This window comes from Fistularia commersonii, chromosome 28 (genome assembly GCF_037954325.1).
Source record: "Fistularia commersonii isolate RoL2024-O1a breed Wild chromosome 28, RoL_Fcom_v1.0, whole genome shotgun sequence".
Lineage (NCBI taxonomy): Eukaryota > Metazoa > Chordata > Actinopteri > Syngnathiformes > Fistulariidae > Fistularia > Fistularia commersonii.
This window is the reverse complement of record NC_141311.1, coordinates 8207826-8233809: the sequence shown is the minus strand read 5'-3', so window position 1 is coordinate 8233809 and position 25984 is coordinate 8207826. Positions and strand designations below refer to the sequence as shown.

The following is a 25984-nucleotide window of genomic DNA, read 5'->3' as shown; positions in this document are numbered from 1 at the left end:
TGCTGAATTCTCCGCCATGTTCCTGTTGCGCGGCGGAGCCATCTGCTAGTGATCACAGAAATGCTTTCCTCTGCAGCATCACACAGCTGTTTTCACTTTACTTGCCTTGACCAGCAACTGATCCTGGACCTGCCGACTGGATGGGCCTCGGCCATTTTTCCTCCTGCAGCCTTTTCTGAGCCGGCTGGTGTGTGACCAGCTGGTCCCGCAGGCGTCCACACAGGACACGGGGTGTTTTTATACCAAGCCTGTTTGGTCTGGACCTCCTGACTCTTCAGCTCGGTCCAAACCATAATAGCAGGTGTATAAAAGCGTAACAAAACCCGAAGCTCCGTCCGGGCGTTCTGGCGTGAAAATGCTAGTAAAAGCATTTAGTTCATGCTTGCGTCAACCCTGACTCCTTACTGTTACCAATGATCCGGGGGTAGCTATTAGTGGCCCTCGGAAGCCGGACCTCCACGTGAAGCCCCAAATTTAGGTAAACAGAGCTGGGCAAAGGAAGAAGTCAAATGTTAAAGCATTAGGACAAAAAAACACGCCACTTATAACAAGCACTTCCTGTGCAGATATTCATGAGGCCAGGGTAGTACTGCAGTAACAGAAGGGCAAAAAATACTCAAATGAACCAGTTGAACCAACATGGGGATTTTAAGATCGGTCGCCATAAGATGTTCATTGCACTCATCAATAAAGTCAGGTGTCATGTGACATAACGCAGCATCGGACACCGGGGTCTCGTCTTAACCTCCGCCCAACCCTGCTGTTTGCCGCCCCGCTACAAACAGATCTATCGATCTCAGCCCTGCACTGAGAGGCGAACAACACTCTGGCATCATAACAGCGCTCAGCAAAACAGGCTCCTCCATCCTTTCTTCTTCTCCGCTCCTGCACATACAGTTTCGTATCTGTGAGTTTTACAGCTCTATAAAGTTGCAAGGGAAAATTCCTCACTTTGATTGAACGCGAGCAAAAAGCACAGAGAGAATGAGAGAGGCCTCGCTCAAACAAGAGCTGGCTGTTGGCTCATGTGGGTGGGGTCAAAGGTCGGGTATGAAATAGGTCAGGGAATCGAAGCGGAGGTCAGGGCGGAGGCTCACCTGAAAGAGGAGACCTACGCCGGCAGAACAAAAAATGGCATTTATGAGCTGCTGTTGACTGAGGAGATGATGCACAGCTGTCGTTACACAGTTATTGCAAACCCGCTCCACTTTTTCCTTTTTTTTACTTCAACACTAACAGGCCTGAAATTTGAAAGATAAAAGTGACTTCAACTTGTTTGAAGGCGCATTCGTGGGGTGTGATGGCGACACACAACCAGGGGAGGCTGAATCAAAGCGAAGCCACAGAAAAGGAAAACGTTCTTTTGCCGGAGGGAATAAACAGACGATAGACGGCTGAGGTGCTGGGGGGGGGGGGGGGGGGGGGGGGCAAAGATATTTGAGGAGAGAGATTTAATGAATTCTTAATTCTATGGAGTGTGCAAAGTGACAGCAAAGGTTGTACATGCACACATACACACATATAAATAGCAGACATACACTACATAGGATGAAAGAAAAAAAGGAAGCGCCAACTATTTCAGCACAACCGCACTGGAGCCGAGGCCTCGCTGAGGTTAAATCAAAGCACGCAGCGCTGGGCAGGAGACCAACCTGCACACAGACCACCGCCTGGGGCCACGTACCATACCTCATGACTTTACCATGACACATCAGCTCCTCAGTTTGACCCGAAACGGGAGGAATGAAATATACACTTGTTTATTCTCCACTCAGATACAGATTCTCCACTCACATACTCCGTACAGATCCATAATCTCTGTCCAGGCTTGGGGGGTGGACCAGCAGGAAACCCTATATTGCTGATCTGGTTATTAGAAATAACATATTCTTTATATCCCGATTGTCATTTCTATGTTTTTTTTTACTTTTTAAGGTTTCCGACAAACAGAAATTATGCAGGGATTCAAAGACGAGCAGCAAACTGCAGATGCAGTAGGTTTTGTTTGTTTGTTTGTTTACTTTACTTTTGTGATTTAGGCCCGTTTGCACAAGCGAGGCAAAGAAATCCTTGCCCCCCCTCTCCAAGCCATCTTTTTTATCACATTCACTAAATGGAATTTTAAATACAGTCTCTCAAACAATATAATCTTTTCACATCCACCAATTAACATCCGAGGAAAATGTTACCCGATAACTGCACTCGGGTCATCAAACAGAATTCCATTTATGCTACATCTGTGGGAAGAGACTGTCTGTTTTTGTTGACATGTTTCACCGGGTGTGATGAAATTATGAGGAAGTGCGAATAGGGGAAAAAAAGGGGAAAAATAAGAAGAAAAAAAACACTGTGCGGTCTTGTGATGTTCATTTAGTGGAGGTCATACTTTCCCCATATTTCCATTAGCTGCATCACTCTTTGGACCGTGCCAAGTCCAGGAAAGAAAACCATGAGATGTCCTGGCACAGTCTCACGCCTCAATCTTCACAGAAGGATTTGTTTTTTTGTCATTGTTTGGACTAATATAAGAAATACCCACCGCTGAACACACTGACTGACACTCCCTTGCCAACACATCCACGTCTGGGACGTCCCGTTAAGATCGGACAGCTGGGGATTGCCTCCTAACTACCGCACAAGCAAAAAAAAGAACAAAAAAACTAACAAAAAAAATACATATTACTAATATATGATGATAGAGGGGGGAAAATGGATTCAGTCCAGCCAAAATAGCAATCGATCGCGGGTTCATAAAATCGACACGCACACACGCACACTTCGGTACAGTATGTCGGTGTGTGTGTGTGTATGTGTGTGTGTGTGTACAATGTAAACTAGTGTTAATCCTCTTAGGAAATCACGCTCTCTGACGGCACACTTCAGACTGTCCAAACACGGGTGCCGGGCGCGCTCGGCCGCCAGTATCCGGGTACTTACGTGGTTCTCGGCGTAGGGCGGAATTCCAACAAGGCAAAAGGCAACTCCATTCATTGGACAGCGCGGACTGTTGCGGGGCTGCAGCGGCGGGACGCGGAGTTTTTGTTGCTGCTGCGACGGCGGTAGCCGGCGGGGGAGTCCGGGCGGGACAATGCTCTCCGGTCAGCGGCGCGCACACACGCATGCGAGCAAAACTTGTCGCAAACTGCCCTAGCTTACTTGCCCGTTAAAAAAAAAGAACCTCTACTCCGTTGCTGTTGTTTCGGGGCGTTCAACGGGCTTCCCCCTCCTCCACCTCCGCCTCCTCATCCTCCTCTTCTTCTTCTTCTTTCTTCTTCTTCTTCTTCTTCTTCTTCTCTTCTTCTACCGCCAGACCTCACCGGCCGTACATAACTAAATCCCCTCTGTGCTGCCTAGAAACTGACTGACTCGTCAACTGCTGAAGTCGAATACCGGAAGTACGAAGGCGCCCCTTTCAGAATAAGAAGCACGTGAAAGGAGTGCACAAAATATTATACATGTGGCTGTTATGAAATATTGCACAGTTGTGAACATATGTACAGACAAATTACTACAATTTACAGTAAGTGGGTGAGTTTTTTTTAAGGTTTTAAGATGTTAAGATTCTCTGCGACTGAAGGGAGAGGAATTAAAAAGTCTGTTTCAAAGTAAAGGAAGAAAACTAATAATAAACACAGCGTGTTGAAGTTTCTACTGTACAGCAACTGGTCTTTTCGGGAATATTCAGTCATTTCCTGTTTTATGGTTTTCCTATAAAATAACTCACCCCCCCCCCCCCCTTCTGTTACATTGTTATGATTTGTTTTTAGATTTATTTTGAAGTGCTTGGAAGCGCTGCGTGTCACTTAACTTGACCCTGCGCGGACGGAGGAGGGTCGACCGCGAGGGGAGGGTGCGTTTAGTAAATCCACGCGCGCCGCCCCGCACAGCCGCGGCGTGCGGGCTCCCTCTGGCTGCGCCGCAACACTGGCGGGATACGGTGGGCGGAACCGCGGACGCCACCAGCAGACAATGTAAAGTTTGAAACGATACAACGAGATAAATACATTCGCAAATTATCATTGGAAAACATATAAGAATCGGACTTAAATATACTGTGAAATATTCCAATAATTATATTTGTTCCATACTGAATTAACTCAAACTTAATACAGTATTACTGTCAGTACGGTTGTTGAAAATGTAAAAATAGTCAATATGGGATTTTGGATGCGATTGATTCTATTTTCCGTAAACTGGAGTTTGTTCATTCGAAGAATAATCATAAACTCACAAAAAGGAAATAGTTTTCAGCTTGAGACTAAAAGGCATCCACTGGGATTTTTGGGAATCCTGAAAGAAAATAAAAGGCGTGAATGTAGAATCTTGATTTGGATAATTAGACAGATCCCAGGGATGAAGGCTGGTTAATTTCTTAATTTCAGATTCATCCAAAAAAAATATATATATATATATGAAGTAAGTGATTGCTAGCCAAAACCTATTCATAAAGTTTTGTAAAAAAAATGCAAGCCATGTAAAAATATGGATAAAGTACCTCCAGAACTATCAAAGTACAGCACAAGAATGAAAGCGTCGACTCTTTCATTCAATGAAAACAGCAATATAATCACCGTATTCCCGTCACAGAGAGGCCAAACACATCAGACACTTCTACCTGGAATATATAATTCCCAAACAACGATAATTCCTTCCACCAAAAATAACTCAAGCATGTAATTTATGACAAACGACCGAACAGAAAAGGGCAAACAAAGACAGAGGTGATGATCTCATTCCTTGATGTCATGAATTCGACCCGACAGGCGGAATTGGATTTATTCATTCTCGGAAAAAAAAGGCCTCACATCTTTTTTTGTTTTCGGCCATCAGTTAAATACCCATATGAATCAATGGGCACATGATCAGGGGAAGTTTAGTCATCTGCGGAACAGGAAGTCTAGGCTACAGATGTTACATGCAAGCACTATGTGGGATATCGACATCGTGGAGTGGGCGATGACTGCAACTTTCCATGTTCACTAAGCCTTTTTCTGTTGATTTTTATGAAACAATATCACATTTCAAGAGTATCAACTCTGATATACGAAATTCAGCGAATGTTACATTATTGAAGTTTGTTTCTTTATTTCAATAAGCTTATTTCCTCGGCAAGATATTCATATACCTGAAGTAGAAACTACAATACATATATATATACAGTATATTCTGCTCATCCTGCACACACGGTTTGGGAGGTGAAGGTGGCCAATCACAGCTAATGTTGGGCAAGAAGTAGGGTTTAACTTTTTGATCACAGAGCCTTATACAGCATAGAGACATCCAATGAATTTCTCCTAGGGTTAACTGAGAGTCTGAAATGAAGCTGGTCACTGTTTTTGGACTGTAGACGTAAGACGGAGAAGCTGGAGAGAACCCGGTTAAGGATATGTAGGACGTGAGGTGGCCACACAGAGAGAACCCAAGGAGGCACGAGGTACAGAAAGATCTTGATCAGAATAAAAAACAAAACAAAACCCTGTCACAAAAAAAAAAAAAAAAAAAACATTCTTCACGTTACAGCTCCTCTGCTTCTATCCCTGCTGTTTAGGCCAGAGGTGAGAACAACCAGGCTTCTCAAAGCACGAGGCCCATGTGGATTCTATTACCCCAGAGGGAGACGAATATTGCAGTGGGCAAGGACAACCACTTTGAGAGGCTGCCTGCCTGTGGGGAAACACGCCTTCCCAAGCTGAGCGCTATGTCCATCAGCTTGGCCTCCATCATAACACTTCCTCCTCTGTCTTCACGCTCTTCTCCCCCATGTCCACTTTGAACACTGCAGTCGCGGCCTTCAAATCGACTTCGATCTCTCTGAAGCAGATCATTTCCCTGCAGGTTCATCGTACAGCTGAAAGAGCTGTGACCAACATCTAAAGCGCCGTCCTGACAAAAAAGGACAGCTGGAAGAAGAATATAGGGAACTTGGATTTTAGCAGACAGAAGGCTTTATCAGCGTGACTGAAGTGAATGACTAGATGATATCATATCCCTCCTGTGCTGAACTTTGTCCATGTTGTAGCGCACGGACACACGCCGAACAGCAATTTGCCTGTCAGGCAAGAAAAATGGGCTTTTCAATTATTGATGGCTGCTGGTCGGCTGAGAGTGAGGGGCGTAAAGAGAGGGGTGAGTCACACTATGAACATAATAATGCTAATATATTAGCAACTGTATTGTGAACACCAAACATATATATTTTATCATCTTCTGACTCGCTCATCGCTGCCTCAAAGTGAGCATCTTACTCTTCCTCCTCCTCCTGCTGCTTCTTTAGGTCAACCTCAGTCCCTGACACACAGCCTCGGGCAGAGGCAACGAAGACCTAATCTGACGAGGATGCGAGGCGAGTCCTCCTGATCGTTCTCCGCTGAGGCCTGGGGCCGGGTGGGGGGCGAAGGAGCATCAAGAGACGACGGACGGCCTCTCCGGGTCATTATATAATCACACACGCGGCCTGGCGTCTTGTCCGACAAACCCATAAACAACCATCATCCTATTTACTCGCTTGACCGCTCTCTCCCAACGCCGTCCGATGGCCAGACCCTGTAAGAGGTCCTGTCTGAGTGGGGCGGGGAGGCCCGGCAATAACGAGATTCCCGCTTTGCTACTGAGGCTGCAACGGCAGACGGAGACGAGGGAGGGGGAGTGATAGGCCAAGGGAGGCAGGGGGCGGGGGGTGGGCGAGGCAATGCAGATCACGGCAGGCAATCCAGGCCAGTTCACATTGCACAGCTATAGAGCTATGAATCATCGTCGCTCAATTGAACTTCTAGTTTGCCCCCTTGAAGTTTTACTTCCTGCGATTCATTCACGTCTCCTCTGCTTCCCATCAGTTCCCCTCTTGTTGAGCCAGTCCATCAAATCAATGTCTAATCGATAACCATGTCAAAACAATCCAGGTACATTCAGACCACGTCTACTATTTTGAACCGCTGCAGAGTTCATAATCCCTCCATCAGGAGCACTGGGCCGCCCACGTGCTCGATAGGTTGGCGTTTATTAATGGAGCTTGGATCCCGCCAACTCTCAGTAGTCTCTCTCTCTCTCCCGGCTGATCTAATAAGAAGCGTAACCGTCTCCGTGTCCTCGACTCAAATGCAATAAGAGGATGATTATCGCTGTCTGGGCCTGATAGCATGAAAAGGGAGAGCTGGGGCCGCTCGCTCAGAGCAGGGGAAGCCGCAGAAACCCGCACGATCCGGCTTACTGTAATATCGTGTTCTCATCTCACCGGGTTTAAGAAGACATGTTCAGCTGCTTGCTGCAAAGCATTTACAGACCGCTACGGGTCTGCAAGTGTGTGATTGAGACATGGACGGCATCGACCTTGGTGGGACATGCTCCTACTCGACCCCCACTAAGGTCACCTCTCGCCGCCTGACGACAAAGGATCCTGCGGCGCTCCTTTGAAGGCGGCTGTGGGAAGTTTGGGGTGCTGATTCCAGCCAGAGCCATAAAGTCCCTCCTCTCTGTGTGACAGGAGAAGACCTCTTTGTCTGGGCCGGACAACTGGCACAAGGGAAGGAACAGCTGACCAGTCAGTGCAGACGGGAAGACAAATTGTGACAAACTGCTTTGCTCTCGGCTGCTGAAACTGAAAAATTTATTGAGGCACGGTATTTTTAATGTCCCGCTCTGGGCGTTCCGATTGAGACATCGAGCTGCCCGAGACGAAATGTCATTTGTAAGCATGTATTTTGTTTATTGTTTGCTCTTGGTCTTGAAATCACACACACAGGCAGTGGTGAAAGCACCGGGGAAGAAATGGTATATACAAGCCAGTAGAGGAAAATTCAGGTAGACTGTGAAAATGCAATTATTCTCTACTCACAAGCCAACAAGAGTATATCTGTCTGCAGGAAATGTCTGACCCGATCCAGGAAACTGCACCGATTTCAAACATCACTAACTTCTTTGAGCGCAAATGACTTGAAAGCAAATAAGCAAAAATCAGGATCTAAAGATAAGATTAGAAAATACAAATCTGAGTCCCTATCTTTCATCTTGCCTCTTTCATTTTCACTCACTTAAATACAGTTTGGGGAAAACTCACTGCACTGAACCTGTTACTGCTCGAAAGGAAACTGTTTAGGAATGACAAAATATCCCACGCATGTGATATCCATGTAGATAGAGTAATAAAGATGGTGGTGTAAACACAGTACTGTGCGCCAAGATGAACAGTACGACGGGCACAGCAGTTCTAACAGACATTTAGAGAAAAGCGTGCAGTTATAGTTACAGCGGGACAAAGATTAGTGCAAACCATGGAGGTTTGAAGGGCGTGTGTGTTTACAGTGGACAAGTCTATGGTGGTGTGTGTGTAAATGTTAGAGCCATACTACATAGGGGCTCAAAGGTATGATGTTTACTGTGCTGCTACAGCGGTTCAGAGTCCCTTGAATTTTCAGCAGATCAGGAAATCCTTTTTTTTAAAAAAAAAAGAAAAAAAAAGTGATGTCTTCGTGACAGTTTGCCTCCGTCTAATTTTTGGTTCCAAGAACTCATCTGTCATGTATGTTCCTCTGGCGTTCCTCAGTCGAGGCCTTCCACTCCGACCCCCGACCACCACCACCTGGAGCTCACAGCTGCTCCGCTCAGTCTTCTGCAGATTGCGGCATTAACAGACGAAATACGACGACAGATTGGTGGAGAAGAAAGAGCCTGCAGCTGCAGGAGCGGCATCCAGTGCGGACGTTCAGCTCGGCAGAGCACTGGAGAGAGTGACTCACTGAGGCCAGGAATGCGGAGCGGCGTGGGCACAAACCTCAGCCGTGCCACTGGCCGCTGCCCTCGACTGGACGTGCTGATTAACCACATCCTGAGGCCAAGCTTACTAAATCTTCATTTTTAGCCCCGCTTTCTAACTTCAGTTTGCAGAAACTCTGCTGAGTTTCCAGTTCTTCTGACCTCTCCAGTCCAACCTGGGACTTTTCAGCACATTTCGACAGAGAATAGTGAATGCTTATTTGGCTTTTTTAGGCTAACTGTACACATGAAATGAATCCGGATGACCTTCAAAGACGTCTTTGAAAAACAGAGTCACAACATGTCAACACGTTCAGCTAGCAGGCTTGTCAAGAAGGCCTTCAGTTATTCATCAAAATTTTGTTCTATTCATCTAAATGCACACGAGTCCTGCTGTCAGTCTGGACTGTAACTGTGGACTGACTGAATGTTATTTTCATGAACTAAAACTCTGTCACTACTAAGAGAAAAACCAAAAGGTCATGACTAAATGTGATTTCCACTACTAAGATGTCCTTGTAGCATTTGGAATAGTTATTATCTAGGGTCAGACTGAAGCTACCTCAGCAGATATTTGGCTGAGGGTGAAGTTTAGCATGTCAATCACAGGGCCATAAACAGAGACGTCCAACCATTCACTCTCTCAATCACATCGACAGACAATTTGACATTCAATAACTGTGCTGACTGTGGGGAGAAGACGGAGAACCTGGAAAGAACCAAAGCAGACACAGGGGGGAACACGAAGACTTCAGGGAGAACACAGCCTTCCTGCTGCGAGGCAACAGTCCTAACCACCGGGCCTCTGTGCGGCCCGAGTTTGGGCCAATGCATATTTTTTCTGTTACTTACATGCTGGCTTTTATATAAGAAAGAAAAAAGATGTTTTGAGTGTGAGGTAAGCCCGGAGTCGAGTTACATATCATACCTTTCTGACTTACAAGCTGTAAGCTCATCCAAACCCTGACCCTTTTCTTTCTACTCTAGAGGACTGACTCCAGCAGCAACTCACTTGCATTTCAAATAAAAGAACAATAAAACAAAGAAGGAAATGCCGCAAATGTAATGAGGGAAGCCGTGGTTCACATGTCAAAGTTTATAGCAAGGACAGATGAATCCCCCCCAGAAGTCTCAGCTCCGTCTATCCTCCTTGTTACCCAAAGCTCCAGACACAAATAGCGACTGAGTCACACTCATCCCATTCAGGGTATTCCAATCTTTCTATAAATATGAGCTGTTACTATAAATGCTTGGCACACATTTGAACACAGGGGCACTCCTTGTCGTGCTTTCTGCCCCCCACCCCCCTCCACCACATTTGCTTCCTCTAAGCATCTTCTGAGAGGGAGAGTAAACACACTCATAGTTCCAGTAGCAGCGTGGCGATGGGGCGGCGGGAACTTCCTTCCCGTCGCCCCATCACTTCAGTTTGACAGAGCCAGCCAGCAGCTCCTTGACCCTCCGTAGGTTTCACTTCCTGCTGCCACCACTACTTCCTGCGATATAGAGATAGTTGGGGGGTGATGTATGTCCTCGAGTCACATTCGGGAACTGATCCATCACTTCTCAGCAGAGATATTTACACGCTTTTGTTTTTTTCTTGCTGCTGGTTACTGATGAGTCAAGAACATATGACAATAGCACTCAAATTAAAATAGAACAAATGCTCCGGTTCTAACTTTTAAGGAAAACAAGTCAATGGACCCAGACAAATGATTTTGACACTATTTTTAACTTTGGAAAAATCCTTGGAATGACCTGATCAAAAATCCCAGAAGTCTGAATGTTTACCATGGTGACTACTCATCGAGTAGCAACAATGCCGGGCATTTCCCAGGGAAAAATTACCAATTTTCCTTTATAACATCATTCACTCACTGTCTACACCGGTTATTTTGCTGAGATGATCGCGGGGGGGGGGGGGGGGGGGGGGGGGATCTGCTGAGGCTGAAGTGAGAGGCAGGGTTTAACCTAGAACAATCACCTGTCAATCACAGGGCCACATGCAGAAACACACAATCATCAATTCAACCGTTCACACCGACTGACAACTTAGTCTTCGTTGAACCGAATGATTGTTTTTGAACCCCAGGAGGAAGACAGAGAACCCGGATAGAACTCGGGGAGTTTTATTTTTAAGATAAGAAAACTGCTTCTTCAGGTCAAACAGAGCTTTTTCGGTTTCTCCTTCAGTCCAGGAGTAACATCAGATCAACTTTTCAATTAAACTCACACTAACTGACGATTAAGCATGCACTATTAGCTATTATTAGCCAGATTTAAACAGTTAAACCGTCGCCATTGTTGACTTCCACATTGTGGTTTTCACTGGACCATGGCCCCCCTTGGCTTCCAAGATTTAACCCTTTCACGCAAAGTCAAAAATAATTTATTCATTAATTCTCTTATAGCCATTCCCAAGAGAGATTAGGCTCACAGTACCATGATGCAAATTTGATTTTATTTAACTTAAATGAGAAAAAAAATATCTTTTCCTTAGACTTAACCTTAAAAAAGTTAATTGTATGTGTTTATTGAAATGACAGAAGTCCCCTTCAGACATCTTTGCATTTTTCTGAATCTCACTCTGCAGCATACATCATATGTGGGACAACAAAAGGTGTTGAACCCCGAGTCTTACTGTAAATACTGTGAATTGAATAATCCCGCAGTGCTGAGAAGATCATATCCTAATCCAAGTATTTCCCCGGCCTTAAAAACACAGAGATCAATTTGTCTAGACGTGGCCTTAAAGCGAGGTGTTTTCCTTTTGGAGGTCGGATGGCTACACAGCAGATTTTTTACCTCAGCTGAGGGAGGCAGGTCCTCATACATCCAGTCTCGGAGGACAACTTCAAGTCTGAGTCAAATCACAGGCCAAGATAGGAGACCCACATACAATGACAAATACACGTGCATGAATGCTCATGAATTACCATGCAAGCGATGTCAGTGTTTTTTATTGCATAATATAAGCATTACAAAATATTCAAAATACTATCTCCCATGGCAAATGTATTACATAAATTCTGACAAGGTTATGAACCAGAGGATTATATTTTCTCTTGCTGAAAGAAGACAAATACCAACTACCGTGATTAATACCAGCGAAAACAAACAAACTTGTTAAGGGCTGGATTCACAAAAAGACCACCATCTGGTCCTTTACAGAGATTTCACTAAATACATAATCCCCAATCCCCTTGAAAAGATACAAATTGAGGAGCAGTTGCATTTGACGGCCACACGAGGGCTCAGCAGTGGCAAGGCAGTGCAGAAAAAAGGGAGGGAACGGAAACTTTTTTATTTTTCGGGAGTTTAAAAATGAATCAGTGTCACTTTAACAGGGATTATGGAGATTATCCTACCAGAATATAGTAATAGCTGACTGAGCAACACAGAGGGGACGGGTTATTCTGAGGCAAAAAGATAAGTGTGTCTAAGTGATGACTGAGTAGGACTTAGCAGAGGAGGAGGGTGATTCAAGAGGCTGTGATGACATTTGGAAACGGCAACACGTCATTTTTATGTTTCTTCTTGTCTTTTTGCCAGCATCCGACTTGAGCCCACAGCTGATACTGGGTGAAAGGCCGGGTTTAACCCGGATGGGTCACATGTCAATCGCGGGGCCAAATATGTAGACATCCAACCATTCACTCTCAGTCACACCTAAGGACAATCTGGAGTCTTAGATTAAACCAACGGACTATTTTTGGACTGTAAGAGGAAAAGGGAGAGCCAGAGAGAACCCAGGAAAACCAGCTGGTCACTGAAATCAAACTGTGAACTTAAGCCACGTTAACATCTGGAGCTCATAGCAACAACAAAGAACAGAAAAAATGCATTTAAAATGTTTTTAACTAATTAATCTAATAGGTTCTTTTGAATGGAAAATAATTATTTATTAATTCTCCGTGCAGAGGGTTTGATTAGAAAGCTGTACTGATATCTCTAACTTTAAAAAAAACAGGCTAAGAGAGCGATGGTTCACGGGGTGTGGAGCTTCTACGTCAAGAAGAGGAGAAAGAAGAATCCCATCAGACAGAAACAGACTGCCCGGGTGAGAGTCTGAACACAGTGCCGTGCACAAAAAAATCACACGCATGGACATTAATTAGGCCGGCTGAGGAGCAAACAGCGAGCTGGATGGCTTCCTCTCTCTACCGATAAACTTCATCCCTATTTTCTGCTTAAATTATGCTGTTCAGCCGCTTTCAACCTCCGTCATCATTCGCCGGACGCAGGCAAAGTGTCACTGACAGGAAGGGCTTTGACCAGACATGCTAACCTTTGACCCAGGGAGGGGCATCTGCATTCATTGCTTCGCCACTGGAGTGTGTTGACGTTAAGATCCAGAGTGGCTGTCCTGAGCTGAACAGGAGCAGTTTGCTTCCTGGAGACGAAGTGTCCTACTTTCTTTCACAGGACAATCTGCCCATTGTCTGCTGGCGGGCATCGACCAATCGGTTACCGCTTGCCTGACGATCCAGTTAGCGCCTGAACTAAGAGCACGGGCTGTGTACTTACATCCTTCACACACACGCACACACAACTAAAAATCTTACACTTGACATTGCCGGCATGCCCTTTTAACAAAAGGAGACCCTTACTTCCCAGAGCTAAACACACAGTTCATGTGCAAAAGGGGAAAAAGCGATTTGGGTCTTTTCATGCAGGAAACTAAGAGAACAAAAAAGAAAACCACAAAAGCTGAATTTGAATGATAAAAAGGCTAGTCTGTATAACACTGTTAAACCCCTAAACACACACACACACACACACACACACACACACACACACACACACAAGACACACTCTCTTTAAGATACTTCAAGATCACATCACTTGGACTGCACAGCAAGACCATAAATGTAAATGCTCCAGGCTTTTATTCGAGTATGACAGGACTGAGAATGATGTATTCCAGCAGGCTGAAGCTGCTACACCGCAACGAAGGTCAGGGGTCAATCCGGAGCTCCACGTCCCACGAACTACCCCTGGGAGCCATGTATTTTTTGCTCACCAGCCCAAACTTTCCACTTCAGCCTCTGGCACGGTTAAATTTCATTGTGACGTCTCTCCGCCGCCTGACGCTGAACTGACCGCTGGGTCAGGGAAGCCGCGGGAGCTCTCTTCATGGCTTTCAGATATGCCTATATGTGTGTTTAATTCCAATTAAGATGCAAATTCGCTTGCAAAGCAAATTCTTTCAGGGTTCTTCAGTGTCTGCTGCTTGGGACAATAGGGCAAGAAATTCCTAAGAGTCCAGAGATTTGAGGGCTGTAAGCCGGGGGGCCTCGGGGTGCCATGGGTGGGGCTTCAGATTAGACCACCTGTTCCACCATGAGGCGTGCACATATTTCCTTTATCCTTCCCTCTCTAACATTTGTTGTCTTCAACATTCCCTCTCACTATCCCATTTGTAACTTAATAAGAGCTTTTCTTCTCTCAGACACACTCACAGGCTCACGCGCAAACGCGCACAAACACACACACTGCACTTTCGCTCTCAGAAAATATGTCCCTGTTGCTCCCCATAACTGCTGCGTTCTGAGCTAAATTTGACTGCATGCCTTTTCAGTCCCATCTATGGGAAACAGACAAAAAAAAGCTTGAAAGATAACTAGGCCACAGGGAATCACACACTAAAGAGCATGCTTTCTGGTAGGCCTCGCTCCTCAATATGCCATGTTCCCTAAGAATACAATCTGAGCCGCATATCGCATTTTGTGCTGGTGCGCACGCACAGACACACACACACAGACTGCTGTGGGCTGTTTTCATACATCCTCTATTCAAAAAAAACAAAAACTTAAGCATGTTTACGACTTGACGGCTCTTTCTGAGCAACAATCAGTTTCATGTAGTTGCCACTATAATACTGTCAGTTCACCTTTTTTTTTTTTTAACAAATCAACTTTAGATTTCTTCATCAACAATGATAAACTCATAGTGAGACACCTTTGCCATGTGATTTATGTGATTTTCATTTTTGGAGGTCTGAGGTCACCTCCTGTGACCGGTGGGAACTCGGGCTTTGGTTCAAGCTCGGCCTAAGCTGGCTCTCTCACCTGCTTCTGGTCTGGAGAAGACTAGATAAAAAGATCTGGTCCCAATACTATAGGTGTGACCATGTCATTCAAAATAACAGACCTTCTCATCACTGAGGCTCATCTAGCGTGATCAGGAATACCATCCGGTGGAGTCTGAGGGCACATTTTAGAAGATACTGTTAGCAAAATCACTTTAATGAAAGTCCGAAACCAACTTTTTTTGAAGTCTGGCTTCTACACCCCTTCACCCACAACAAAACAGTCCCAGCTCAAATTCTTTCTCCACGACAGTTATGCTGTCACAAAAGGGCGAACCACTAGTTTCTGCTTGATGGATGTGGTCGGACGTCTCCATCTCTAAACCGAGGATTGAAAGGGCCGCGGTCAGCGCAGCCCTGCCCAGGTCTGCCTTAATGAATATTGATCAAAAAGCACTAATGACCTGGCAGCGGGTCTGGCATTCTAATCATCCCGGGGGGACGGTGAAAACGCCCCCCTGGTATCAAACAGAACTGCTGTAAAAAAAAAAAAAAAGGAAAGGTTTAAAAAATCAGACACCTTCAGTGAGGACAAATTACATCATGTTATGATTACATCATGTGCGGGGTTCGGCGGGAGTGTGACTTGGATGCCCAAGAATGCAACTCAGATACCCGCCACTCGCGGCGCACAGTTGTCCAACTGCTGCCCTTGATTCCCTCTCTCAGACAATTTATGTAACCGGCCCTTTCCTGGTCCTCTTTGAGCCACTGCCCTGCTTATCACTGAACATGTGTGTGTGTCTGGACTGCGTGCATAGAAATGTCCTCGGCAGCCTCTTTACGGCTGTAGTAAACACTATGTCAGTCTGTTTACATTCCCAAATTCAATGTCAGAGCCAGTTTATGTCTCTGAATGACGCTACGGATCCTCCGATGTTTCTCAGAGACAAACTGTATATCCAGACTTATCCCAGAGGCTGACTTGGTCTAAACACACATACAGACCTACAGCAGGAAACATAAGGGTAGATAAAGCTTCACCGTCACGCTGGTGAACAACAGTAACCCTCGGTCACGTGACAAACAGGAAGTGCTATAATCATATTTGGCAATTACATCACAATGTGGTCAATACATTTTGAAAAAAAAAGACTCAGCAAGGCCACGCTGTTTCACTGCATTGTGCCAGCTTATAAATAGTTTGGGTTTCCTGTGTGTTCCACTACCCTGTCAGTTACACCATTCTTTTCTTGTGAACTGATACCGAGTGTGTTTTCATACCTGTAGCATTTGGCGAGAACATGATTTTGACTTATAGAAACAACACCGGTGTCACACATCCATGCGCGTGGCCAACAACGGCGGTTACGACACACACTTTCGCTCACAAACACACACAGTGTCTGTCTGGCGGCAATGATGACATCATCTCTAGTATAGCGGGGAGGGGATGGTTAACGTCACCCCAACCTGGGCGGGTGGACACAGAGGCAAGATGTTACCCGAATGGACAGCATGTATAATTCACCCACATAAAGGGCTGGGCAGGGGTGTGTCATCTATAACCCCCCCGCACCTCACAATTTCTCCTGTTCCTCAGGCTCAACCCCCCCAAAAAATTATGCTCACACCACTTCCACCTCAGGAGGAGGAGAGGACGCAGAACAACAGAGGAGACAGGGGGAGGGAGGAAAGGGGGAATGAGGTAATCAATGAGCAAGACATAGGCTGCCAGCAGGCCCGAGGAGGGTAAGAGAGAGGGAGAATGAGGGGGGAGTGGAGGAAGACCATCCATCGGCCGACTCTACAAGCAGGCAGCTGCAGAAAACACCTCAAACAGCAGCCTTCAAAACAGGGCTGTACAAACATGGATGGGGGGGGCTTCTACTGCAACTTGTGGGTTCATATAGAAGTTGGAGTGGGAGGGGCATCCAATTCAAACCCCTCCCTGCACAAACACACACACACAAACACACACACACACACACACACAGTTCAGGCGATGAAAACATGTGGATGACAGAAGGGTGATGATGGAGGGCACAGTGTTACAAAGCAGTTGTCAGCAGCTTCTATGAATGAAGGAGGAAGGACACACAACAATCGAGGGCTATTAATCGGGAGATGGGTCAAAACATCTCCTGCCTACATCCTGATTCTTGGCGTGGATGTAAAAAAAAAAAAAAAAAGACCTGTTATAGCGGAACCCCCACACTGTGGGTTCCACCACGAAACAGCCACACCCCTCTTTATTTTCCTCCCCCCACTGATGATCTCCGATAAACCGAGGAGGTGTTGGCTCCCCCCGCGGACTGCAACTTGCCGGTAGCTGTTTGACGGCAGGTGCTTCTATTGCCCTCAAAGCTAAACCTCCAAACCCCACCCTACGACCCCCTTCCCACGGTGAGACCTGGCTTGCCAAGCGCGCAGGGACACCGCAGCGCATCCCCGCCGTCTGCACACGCCCGGAGGGGAAGCTCAAGGTGGGGTGGCGGCTGGGATGGAGCCACCGGGAGCTCCGGTGTGTGTTTTGTGTCAGCAAGATGCGTACGGCAGATGCGGGAGCATCTCCTCTCACTCCCGCCCCGACCCCTCCCTCCTCTCCATCTTGATCATCCTCACCTGGTCCATGATTTCAGCGAGCCTCCTCCCTCCTCCCGGCCGCAGTCATGGCTTGAGATGACCGGCTCACACCCTCGGGGTTTTTTTTTCTCTCTTCCCCCCGCTCTACAGCGGGCGGCAATCCGGCTCCCGCGCTCCTCACGCCAACCGGTCAGCCTGGCAGCCCGCCTCCCCGCAACGGCATGATCCCGTCTCCCCTGGCGATTCCGTGCGTGACAATCCGAAGCATCCGAGGGACAACTCCGGTGTTGCCTCGGCTCCCCGGTCCTCCTGTCAGCCGGAGGAGGGAGAGGAGGAGGAGGAGCGGGGATCCTCGCGTCTCCAGCGGAGAAGCACACGGAGGGATGAGACTCCCGCTCTGCGTTTCCCTTCTCCTCCTCTTTCACTCGTTTACGGTGAAAACTGACCCCGCGTCTCCTCCTCTCCTCCCCTCCTCTCCTTCTCCTCCTCTCCTTCCCTCCCTGTCCCCACTTCCCTCCTCTTCCCTTCTCCCCTCCCCCTCCCGCTGCAGCCCGGAGCGGCCCGGCGCGGACCAATGACAGACGAGGAGTGAGCGGGAAGAAGGTGGGCGCCGGGTTGCGATTGGCTGCTCCGGGGTCACATGACCGAGGACCCTCTACCAGCTGTCCAGCTCATGCTTCCCGGTTAACCTCTGTTGCCATTGACGACAGCTGCTGCGCAACACACCAACCACAGCCGACCGGACGTAACGCGATTGGCTGGCAAGGATTTACTCTGGGTGTAGCATGCTGGGAAGTGTAGTCCATTCGAGCGTGTCAGAGGATGCACCTCCTGTGTGCCTCTGTGCACAGATATGCCACCCCACCCCATCACCCTCAGCCAGGCGCAGTAGTGGACGCCTTCGCGGAATTAGCATTTAAACATTGGCATGAAGTGGCACAGAAACACGGGGAGGAGAGGAAAGACCTCGAGGCCCGGGCATTCCTGGTCAGCCAGGAAGAAGACATCCTCTGTGGTTTCCCCCTCAGGCCGGCACAGAGGGAAAGCCCCCACCACACGCTCCGCCACCCACCGCAACAACAGGAACTCCAGCAACACCCCCCTACCCACCCCTTCCCCTGTTGGGGCTCACTCCCTCCTTTACCTCACTTGCCTCTCTTTTCTTTATTTGTTCTTCCTCTTGTCCACAACATCCCTTCTGCTCCTCCTATTGTGTTATCACCACCCTCCCCACATCCCCAACACACACACACCTGTTGCACTGGCACGCCAGAGAGGTTGCAGGTGAGTGGGAGATGTTACCAAAGGTCAAAGGTCACGAAACGCATCATAAGTTCAAAGGGAGAGTCAACAGCGGGATCCTCTTACATTGTGATCAGTCACACTCCTACCACCCGGGGTGTTAGGTGGATTCTCATTATTTTTAAACGTGCCTTTATTCAGGTTGGGTTAATTCCCTGATGAGTCAGGTGACCTGATGCAGTTGTGGAAGTGTGTGTGTGTGGGTGTGTGTGTGTGGGTGTGTGTAAGGTACTGTTCGAAAACCCTGAGCTACACAAAGCAAAGAAATCTGCAGCCACAACGTGACCATTCTGATTTCACTTCTCCCAATTTTTCCACTTTCACTTTACAGTTTAGGAAACATCTACTCAACTCTGACCTACAGACATTATCTCCCGTTCGTCCACATCGCGGAAGCGGCCGAGATCACGTGATGCAAAAAAAAATACCACATTAGGATAAAAGAGAAAAGAGCGGCCTAATAGAGAGCAAGACATCTGAATTTGCACATTTTATTTATTTTTAGTTCACGAACAATAAAAAAAATAAAGACGCACAGAAATAAAGAAAACAAATTAACAAAGCGATACTTTTACAATTATATTCCAGTTAACTTTTTCGTTGTTCTGAATATTTTGAAGGGACGTCAGCGTCTCTGCGGCTATCTACCGGTGAGTTTTTTTTTATGGCTGGAAAACCCGAACAGCATCCTCAAACATGTTTAGTAAATCAGCGGCTAGTCGGAATATTTGGAATTTCCTTGTCAGAATTTATCCCAAGTAGTAGTGATTCCTCATTCTCCTGACCAGCTAAATCGAGACTGCACAATGACTCACTAGCATACCACGCGGTACAAAGTGTTACTACAAAATGGGACGGCCTGGTGCCTCGCCAGTTAACAGGCTCATTAGAATTATATTACAGCGAGGATTTAAATGTGGGATTTGATATCACAATCACATATGAAACTTCATTAAACAGACAAACAAATCTAAAGCTAAATGAATAAACTAATGTACCAGCGATTGTTTAATTTCTTTTCATGTTTAAACGCTGCAGATTTAAGGGCTAACTAATAATGATGTTGTTTCTAGAGTCCTCTTTAAAAAAAAAAACAGCATTATTTTTAGTCTGTCCTTAAATCGGCAGTGTTTAAACACTAAAAGAAATTAAACAATTTTAGAGACCTCTTTGCTTTTACGCTAAAGATTGTCCCAATTTGAAAGCTCCTGGATTCACTCGCACTCAGCTCAACCTCTGTCTTACACATCAGACGATCACAACTTTACCATATTTGTACTGATTTCTGTACTTTTACTAAACCAACCTATTCTGAGTGCATCGGGGTGTAAATGTCACTGAAGGCTAAAAATTGAATTCCTGTTATGGAGCTGAAGACATGTTTATAATAAATCGGGCATAAAGTCAATTTCTGTCTGTTACTCACCAAGCTTGTGTGGATTTTTTTTTTTTATACATCTGCCTTTCTATCTATGTGGAGTTGTTAGTTGAATATGCTTGTAACTACATAGCGTTTCCTTGTTCATGTTTTTTTAACAAAAAGTTTTGAGGAATTCATCAGATTTGTGATTTTTCCGCTTCCTCGGTTGTGGGTTCTGTCCAGGATCAGACAAGGAAAGTCTTGTCCATCATTCTGGATGAGGTCCTAAAGTGTGCAAGCTCATGGATTTATCCCAAACACATGGGGCGATACAAACGGGATATTCTGGCTGTGTTTTTTTTTTTCGGTAAGGCTGCTCAAGAAGGGTTGCTTCTTAACAAAATAACAGAAAAACGAGAAAGTCAAATGTAATGGACTCAGAAATGTGAGGCATGTCCTAACAGTCCTCGGTGGGCGTATTTTTCCCCTGGAGAGACTGTTGAAAGTCCCAACCGGAGGCATCTGTCCACCCCCATAATACTCTATGTTCGTTTGGGGGTTGGGGGTGAATGAAAACAATGCAGCACCTGTGGTAGAATATTTTGATATTAGCCGAGACAGAATTGGATACCGTCGGATCTGTGTGATGGACCACTGTGTGTGTGTATGTCTGTGTGTGTTTTTGGGCAGGGTGGTGGTGGTGGGGGGGGGTCAGGAATGCAGGTCTGAGTGTGACAAGGTCATGCCTGATGAAGGGATGGATGGTGGTGGGGGATGGACAAACAACAACCGCAGACCCTGAACTGCTCTTGACAGTCCAGCTTGAATGCGTCCTTTCCTTTTCTCACCCAAAATTTACACCCACCGCTGTCCTTGCAGACAACACAGTTGCTGTGTCACCCGGTGTGCATGTGTGTGTGCATGTGCATGTGTATTCAGACAGAACAGCAAGCGTATTGTAATGGTGAGAGCAGCAGATTATACTATCAGGAGAGGAATTCCGATTATTTCCCAGAGTCTGTGTGTGTGTGTGCGTGTGTTTCTCCCATATGTGTGTGCGCGCACACGCGTGCACACATATGGGAGAAACTAAAAGTAAAGGTCTGGGAAAGGTGGGATGGAGGTGGACTCTCTCTCAGGCCTGGTGACCTTAAAAAAAAAAAAATCAACATTTTGGGAAACAGCTTGAACTTCATTTCCTCCTGAGAGAAAGAGGAGAGGGTCAGTGATATTCTCATGTATTACAAAATTTGTCCAAAGCAAGTAAACACACAACACACAAGGGAATTGTATCTGCATTGGTTTATGTGCTTGTTCACTCCGCAAGTTTCAATTTGACACGGAACACAACTGTATAATACACGCTACATGTTCCATAGATGGATATTTGATTCAAAATAAAAATAAATACAACAGAAGGCTTCAGTGTAAACTGGATCCTGGCTTAAACTCTTGACAACATTGAACAACATTATTTTTAGCTTTACTCGCGTTAGTGAAAGCGAGTGAAAAGCAACTGTCAACAAGCATTTACAGGATAATTTTACTGCATTAAAAAGTAATGCAGAGTGACAGTAGCTTCCCAAATGGAGTAAAAACAAAATAAATCCCTTTCTGGTTGTTTCCCTGCATGTTAAACCTGAAGCTCCACAATGATACATAAAAAGATAAATATAGTTGGCGCTTTGGCAGCACAGCACAAAGGACTCCGGTTCGATTCCGACAAGGGGACCTTTCTGTGTGGTTTGCATGTTCTCCCCGTGTCTTTGTCCCACAATCCAAAAACATGCAGCTTTGGGAAAAATTGCCCCAAATGAGAGACAGAATGATTGTTTGTCAGTAAATGTGCCCCTGCGATTGACCGGTGACCAGTCCAGCTGGGATATAAGCTCCAAGCATCCCTTGCGACCCTGAGTGCAGAAGATGGATGGATGAAAACAGATAAATAAACACTGCTCTCACTCCTTTGCCACGCATCTGGCAGGAGCTGCCTTCATTCGACCCTCACCCCGCCCCGCCCCGCACAGAAGCCTCCTGCGGGCTAATGGTGCCACCTGCTGGCCTGGGAGCGACACCAACATGCAGGGAACCCAACATGATCCTGTCTTACTGGACTGAAGACGTCCAGCGGTGGGATTCGTTTTACAAAGTTTTGGGAGTACTGCTGTTATATAGAATATACAGGTCTCAAAAGGCAAACCAAAACGAAATGAAAAAAATAAAAAAAAGCACAAAACTAAACAAAACAAGGCAAAAAGATCCACATCTGCTTCTCCATTTGGCTTTTCCCTTCAGGGGTCACCACAGAGAATCAACCTTCTCCATCTAACCCTGTTCTCTGTATCCTCCTCTCTCACACCAACTACCTTCATATCCTCTCTCACGACGTCCATAAATCTTCTCTTTAGTTTTCCTCGAGATCTCCTGCCTGGCAGCTCCAATTCCAGCATCCGTATTCAGAGTCCCTCCTCTCAGTCCCAGACTCTTGCCTTTCCTCTTCTCTCTCTGCTTCCAAACACGCCTCCCTCCTCTCCTTCTTTGACCTACAGTAGCCCAGTTTCCATCGGTTCCCTGCAGGTCATCGGTACCACTAGTCTTTCTAATGTTGCTTCTGCATCTTTTTTTTTAAAGACTACAACTATACACCATTAAAACATAGGCAGTGAGACAGGACCTAATGTCAAGCGTTGAAACATTGCCATGACTCATACACAACAGAAATTACTATATTATCATGTTATGTTTTATTCACTAACATAATCAAGAATGGAAGGCAAAGTGTAGAAGGTTTAGAGACAGTGGCATTGAGGGAAAGACACAAGGCAGAGCTGGAGGTAGCAGAGATGAAGATGCTGAGGTTCTCTCTTGGACTGAGGGACAACTCATGTTAGATGTTTTGGAGATAAAGTGAGACAGAGAGGGTTTGGACAGTACCGAGGAGAGATAGTGAATATTTGGGTAGAAGGACGCCCTGGTCGGAACTGCCAGACAGGAGGCCTAGCAGAAGACCGAACAGGAGATTTATGGACAGACATGAGGACAAAAAGAGGACAGGAAGTTAGCTGGTGTGAAGAGGAGGATCCAGAGAAGAGGGCTGCATGTTTGGCTGTGGCAACTTCTGACGGGAGCAGCCAGAAGGAAAAGAAGAACATTGACTAATGTGAGAAGTGGGAAATTGTGACATTTAGCACAGTGTTCGGTGGATATCAATAAGTATCTCATGTGTTTTCAAGAGACATGTTTGTGGACAGGGTTTACGAACAGCAGTGTTTTAAGCCTATCCTGTTGTGACACGGAAACCCGTTCCGGTCGGATGAGGGCATGAAAATCCCACTCTCTAGATGTCCGAAGGGAGAATCCTTCACATCCATCCAAGAGAGCGGAGATCCGCCGCCTACATGCACAGATGTTCCCCTTTAGAAATGCCTCAGAACGACAAAACCTTTCCTTTCGTCAATAAAAAGAAAGAAATGCAATACAAACACATGGAGCAGAACTGAAGAGAAGGCAACTGGGTTTTCCTGAAATCCTTTTTATTGGATGTACCGTGTGAAACTGACATCAGTCAAAATAAATCATCAAGAGTATTAGTAAAGTCTGCTATATAACGCGTCATTTATATGAGGCCTGGCGGGTAAAATCTTACGGGCTGCCTCTCATGCATGTCACTCACTTCAACAGATCAACACAACAGCTCGGGTTTGTCAAACATTTGATTATTGTGCTCGGACATTCCCGGTTTGACCCGGTGGAGATTTTCGGAGACAGCACGGGAACGTAGATGGACTGACGTCTATACTTTGCCATTTGTCAAAACGGAATATTATGCAACTCAGTGCCATAATCTACACCTTTCCTTGCAAAATACTCTCCATACTTGTAGTTTTACTGGACTTGTGCAGAGGAAGCTCTTCTCTAAAGAGAAACACGAGCCGCTGTGCGTTGTATCGTAATTAAACTGAGTATGGATTGCAGATTGGTAAGTGTGTGTGTGTGTGTGTGTTGGGGGGGTTGGAACAACAGTGCCACCTTGGAGACCTGATGAAGGAAGGGACGTAGTGGGGGTCGGGGGAATCTGACGGTGCAGAGTTCAGCTTCGGCCTCCTCTGATTCTGCTTTCCCTCGCTGCTTCACTTTGCACATGAGAGCTCCAATGGGTCGTCATCATGGCCAAACGCAGCTCTGCCGCCTGGAACGCATAACAGCTGTGCTCAGTTCACGGTTCATGATAAGGTAATAACCATATTTTACGGTGCACTTTTGCGGATAAATTGTTTCATATCAAAATTTTCCAGTTGTTATGCGTTACAAAGAACACTAAAAAACATGACTAAATAGACATATTAAATAACCTGAAAGGGATCTCTTTAATAGATTTGTCCACAACTCTATGTTACTTTATTTATTATTCTGGGAGAAAATCTCTATTATCAATTATACATTTGGCGTCATTGCATATATCAGTTTCATACATCTCATAAGTCCTGTAAGAGTGTCAGTAAATGTTATCACCAGGGTCTTATTTGGTAGGTTGAACATTAAACATATAATTCTAGAAAATAGTGTCCTGACAGACATCAAACTTCACTTCGTTAATTCTAATATCCGTTTCATCATCAATAGTCGTAGTATTAGTGGTTATTAGTTAAATAGTAATTTGTGATTGTTTACAATTAACGCAGAAAACCGAATTTGTTTGACACAATAGCGTTTCCTCACCCTCGTCCATGATGGAAACCGGGGATGCGGGAGAGGAAGAGCATCATCCTCCGCGCTCCGCCGGCGGGCCCCCTCGTCACAGCATGTAGATGATGTAGGAGAGGAAGACGAGGCCCATGATGGCGAAGAACATCAGCACCAAGATGTCCACCATGGCGGCGAGGGCGTCAGACGCTTGACGGTGCGTGTGGAAGACGCAGCCACAGCCTCACCGCCGCTCCTCAAGCAGATCGGCCGAGATCGGACACTTTCGGAGCACTTCGGAACCGGACGAAGCCAGAGACAGCGGGGAGAAGTTCGCCCTGAGGTGATTATGTCAGACAGAGCAAGGATGCGATGTCGTCGACAGGACTCTCATCCGGGAACTTCCGCGTTTACTTCAGATTACTAGCCAGTTGAACACGCTTTTTTTCATTAATATTCAATTTCCACTCCCGGTCGTAGTTCACGGCTTTGAGTGGATTTGAAATACACCTTTGAGCTGTTATATTTCTCAAAACCATTAAAGAGAGAATACTATAATAATAATAATAATAACAATGATAATAATAATAATAATAATAATAACAATAACAATAGTAATAATAAAAGACAATTTCGCGACGGAAATTATACGCCTCCCCTCGCAGAAATAAATCAGGTGAAACTTCTCCCATATGCAGCAAGCGGCGTCTGAATGAACCCTTCCCCCGCTCGCCGCACTGGCAGGATGGACATTTTCCCTCCAGTTTTTTTTAGTTATTGTTGCAATTTCAACCTCCTGATAATGTATCAAACCAGCGATGTTCCTTTAGTTGTTTGCTAAATGTGTTTCGGAGCGATCGGAACGCTGGCGGTAAAAATTGCGGCGATGCGACGGACCGGAAGGACGAAGACGCCGGTTTCCTCCCCGCGTCCCATTTGGAAGCGTCACACAGAATAATCCCCATCTCATTGTTCATCGATGGGATTATATTTCCCGAGTGGTTAAGATCGAGGCCTGCAGGAAACCGGTTCTAAGGAGCAAATGCGGCTTTAATTTTGGTTAATTTTAGCCCACTGGGCTTTACTCAATGTTTTTACATCCTGGGGGTGTTTAATTTCAAAAATATATGTACCCAAAGGCCTGTAACAGTCAGAAAGCAAATATTAAGAAAATTATGTCAAATGGGGCCTTCACAATCGGACACCATTGTTTCCAAATCCACAATTTTTAAATTCTGTAGTGGGGCAAAGGTGATGCAGGCGAAACCACAGTA

At 45.9% G+C, this 25984-nt stretch overlaps 1 protein-coding gene and 1 long non-coding RNA gene across 3 annotated transcripts in view; both read right to left on the bottom strand.

Annotated features, from left to right (window-relative positions):
- arhgap23a (Rho GTPase activating protein 23a) overlaps positions 1-17901 on the bottom strand; it is a 66662-nt gene extending 48761 nt beyond the window's left edge. Inside the window, exon 1 of one of the 2 annotated variants that reach the window (XM_086176142.1) lies at positions 17405-17901. In XM_086176142.1, the coding sequence (XP_086032268.1) occupies positions 17405-17413 (9 nt within the window). In that variant the 5' untranslated portion in view covers positions 17414-17901. Of the gene's footprint in view, positions 1-2937; positions 3516-17404 lie in introns of those variants that run through there. The other variant, XM_086176141.1, reaches the window with a different exon arrangement.
- A 5651-nt stretch (positions 17902-23552) lies between these two features.
- LOC147217437 (uncharacterized) lies at positions 23553-25182 on the bottom strand. The gene is made up of 2 exons (XR_015108967.1): positions 24747-25182; positions 23553-24216 (listed from the first exon to the last, which is right to left on the bottom strand). It is a non-coding gene; the product is annotated as an uncharacterized LOC147217437 (long non-coding RNA).
- Positions 25183-25984: the final 802 nt, after the last annotated feature.